This window comes from Austrofundulus limnaeus, unplaced genomic scaffold, assembly GCF_001266775.1.
Source record: "Austrofundulus limnaeus strain Quisiro unplaced genomic scaffold, Austrofundulus_limnaeus-1.0 Scaffold665, whole genome shotgun sequence".
Taxonomy (NCBI): Eukaryota; Metazoa; Chordata; class Actinopteri; order Cyprinodontiformes; family Rivulidae; genus Austrofundulus; species Austrofundulus limnaeus.
Window position 1 is genome coordinate 31,266 of NW_013953067.1, and position 1,680 is coordinate 32,945.

At 50.7% G+C, this 1,680-nt stretch overlaps 1 protein-coding gene across 6 annotated transcripts in view; it reads right to left on the minus strand.

Moving 5' to 3' along the window:
- grip1 (glutamate receptor interacting protein 1) overlaps positions 1-1,680 on the minus strand; it is a gene marked incomplete at its 3' end in the record, with an annotated part of 51,972 nt that overhangs the window by 1,313 nt on the left and 48,979 nt on the right. For 4 of the 6 annotated variants that reach the window (XM_014027611.1, XM_014027607.1, XM_014027608.1 and 1 more), the window contains 5 exon segments: positions 581-661; positions 780-925; positions 1,002-1,188; positions 1,267-1,416; positions 1,497-1,634. In XM_014027611.1, coding sequence (XP_013883065.1) covers positions 581-661; positions 780-925; positions 1,002-1,188; positions 1,267-1,416; positions 1,497-1,634 — 702 coding nt within the window. 6 annotated transcript variants of the gene reach the window in all.

A 1,680-nucleotide genomic window follows, 5' to 3' on the forward strand; every position in this document is an offset into this window, starting at 1 on the left:
TTTCTAAATTTAGAAAGCACAAATCCACACATCATTTAAAGAAATGAGTAAAAACCCTAAAGCGCAAAGAAGAAATTTAGGTCTGCAATTTGCGCATTTGCACTTTAGGGGACTAGAGATGGGACAAATGGCTCTTTGAAGGGATCGAGATCTTGGGGAGCCGTTTGTTTTATAGAGCCGTTGGATTTTGAACGTAATACGTCATCACGTAGCCGTACGTAACAACGTATTCCCATTTGTTTGTCAAGCGGAAACCCCGSTCCCCCTTTCCTCTCACCGTGAGCTTCTGTACTCCTTAACTCCGCCTGTTTTCCGTGAAAAAGCAAAGCGGGAGCGATTTAAATATGAAAAAACAAGATTATATGAGGAATAAAAGAAATAAATCTACAAATGGCTCATTACTGCCCTCGATTTGGCTCCTATCGTTCATTGTAAAGAGCCGTTCAAAAGATTCGGATTGTTTGCCAACGTCACATCTCTATAGGGGACTGGTGCCCACCACTGCATGCARCAYTAGTGGCCCTCGAGGACCAGGACTGGCCCCGCCTGAGTYAGGTGGTCATATTTCACGTGTACTCACAGCTGATGGTGATTCCCAGCTCCACGCCTGGCTTCTTTGGGAGCTTCACGTGGAACGTCCCTGAACTGGGGATGACTGACTCTGAGGGTTCAGAAATAAAACTGATGATGATGAAGAGGAGGAGGAAGGAAGCTCCTTTAATAAAGTCTGTTTTTTTCCACCACAGTTAATTAACAGTTAATTAACCAGACAAACTCACCCGCCACGTCGAACTCGATCTCCAGCGTGAGCTGGGCGGTGATGGACGAGTCTCTGAGCAGCTGGTTGGTTTCCTCCAGAGTGGAGTCTTCGGTCGGGACGCCATTGATCGACAGGATCCTGTCGCCGATCTGCAGGATACCACACCTACACACAAACACACATGGCGGAGCTCAGTAACTGAATCTGACGTGGAAAATAAAACATTTGTTTTTCTGCTCACCTCTCAGCGGGGCTGTCGGGGTCGATGTAGGCGATGAGCGGCGGCGATGACAGCGTCTCCGTGGCGAAGACTCCGCCCTGCAGCTGCAGGCCGAACCCCATGATGCCGTCGCCCAGCAGCGTCACCTCCGTGGTTTCCGTGTGGACCACCTGACCGGCGAGCCCCACGGTGCTGGACGCCAGAGACACTGACGGCGAGCGAGATTCAGTTACAGCGTCTGTTCGCTCACGCCGAACTGATATAAAGTTTGGTTTTTTTGACTCACAGGAGCTCTTGAAGTCCTTCTTCTTGTTCTTCCTCCTCATCATGGTGCTGTGGGGACTCGTGGGATACATGTTTCTGGGCATGGTGCTCATGTTGAGAGACGAGAGACTATAGGCCGACATGGAACCAGGAGAGAACGAGTGGCTGAGGGCTGCAGAGAGAGAGAGATGATGATGAGTGGAGGTCTCTCGCCCCAAAATCAAACCAAATAAAAACTAAAAGCGGACATACGAGGGTTGTTTGTATGGCGGTTGTGCGATCTGGCACCTGATTGGTCGGGGTGGTAGGTGTTGTAGTGGTAGGGAGGGAGGATGGGGGTGGAGCCTCCGGTTTCCCAGGGGAGGGGGCGGGGACTACGCTGCACCTTAACTGGATGCACACACACACACACACACACACACACACACACACACAC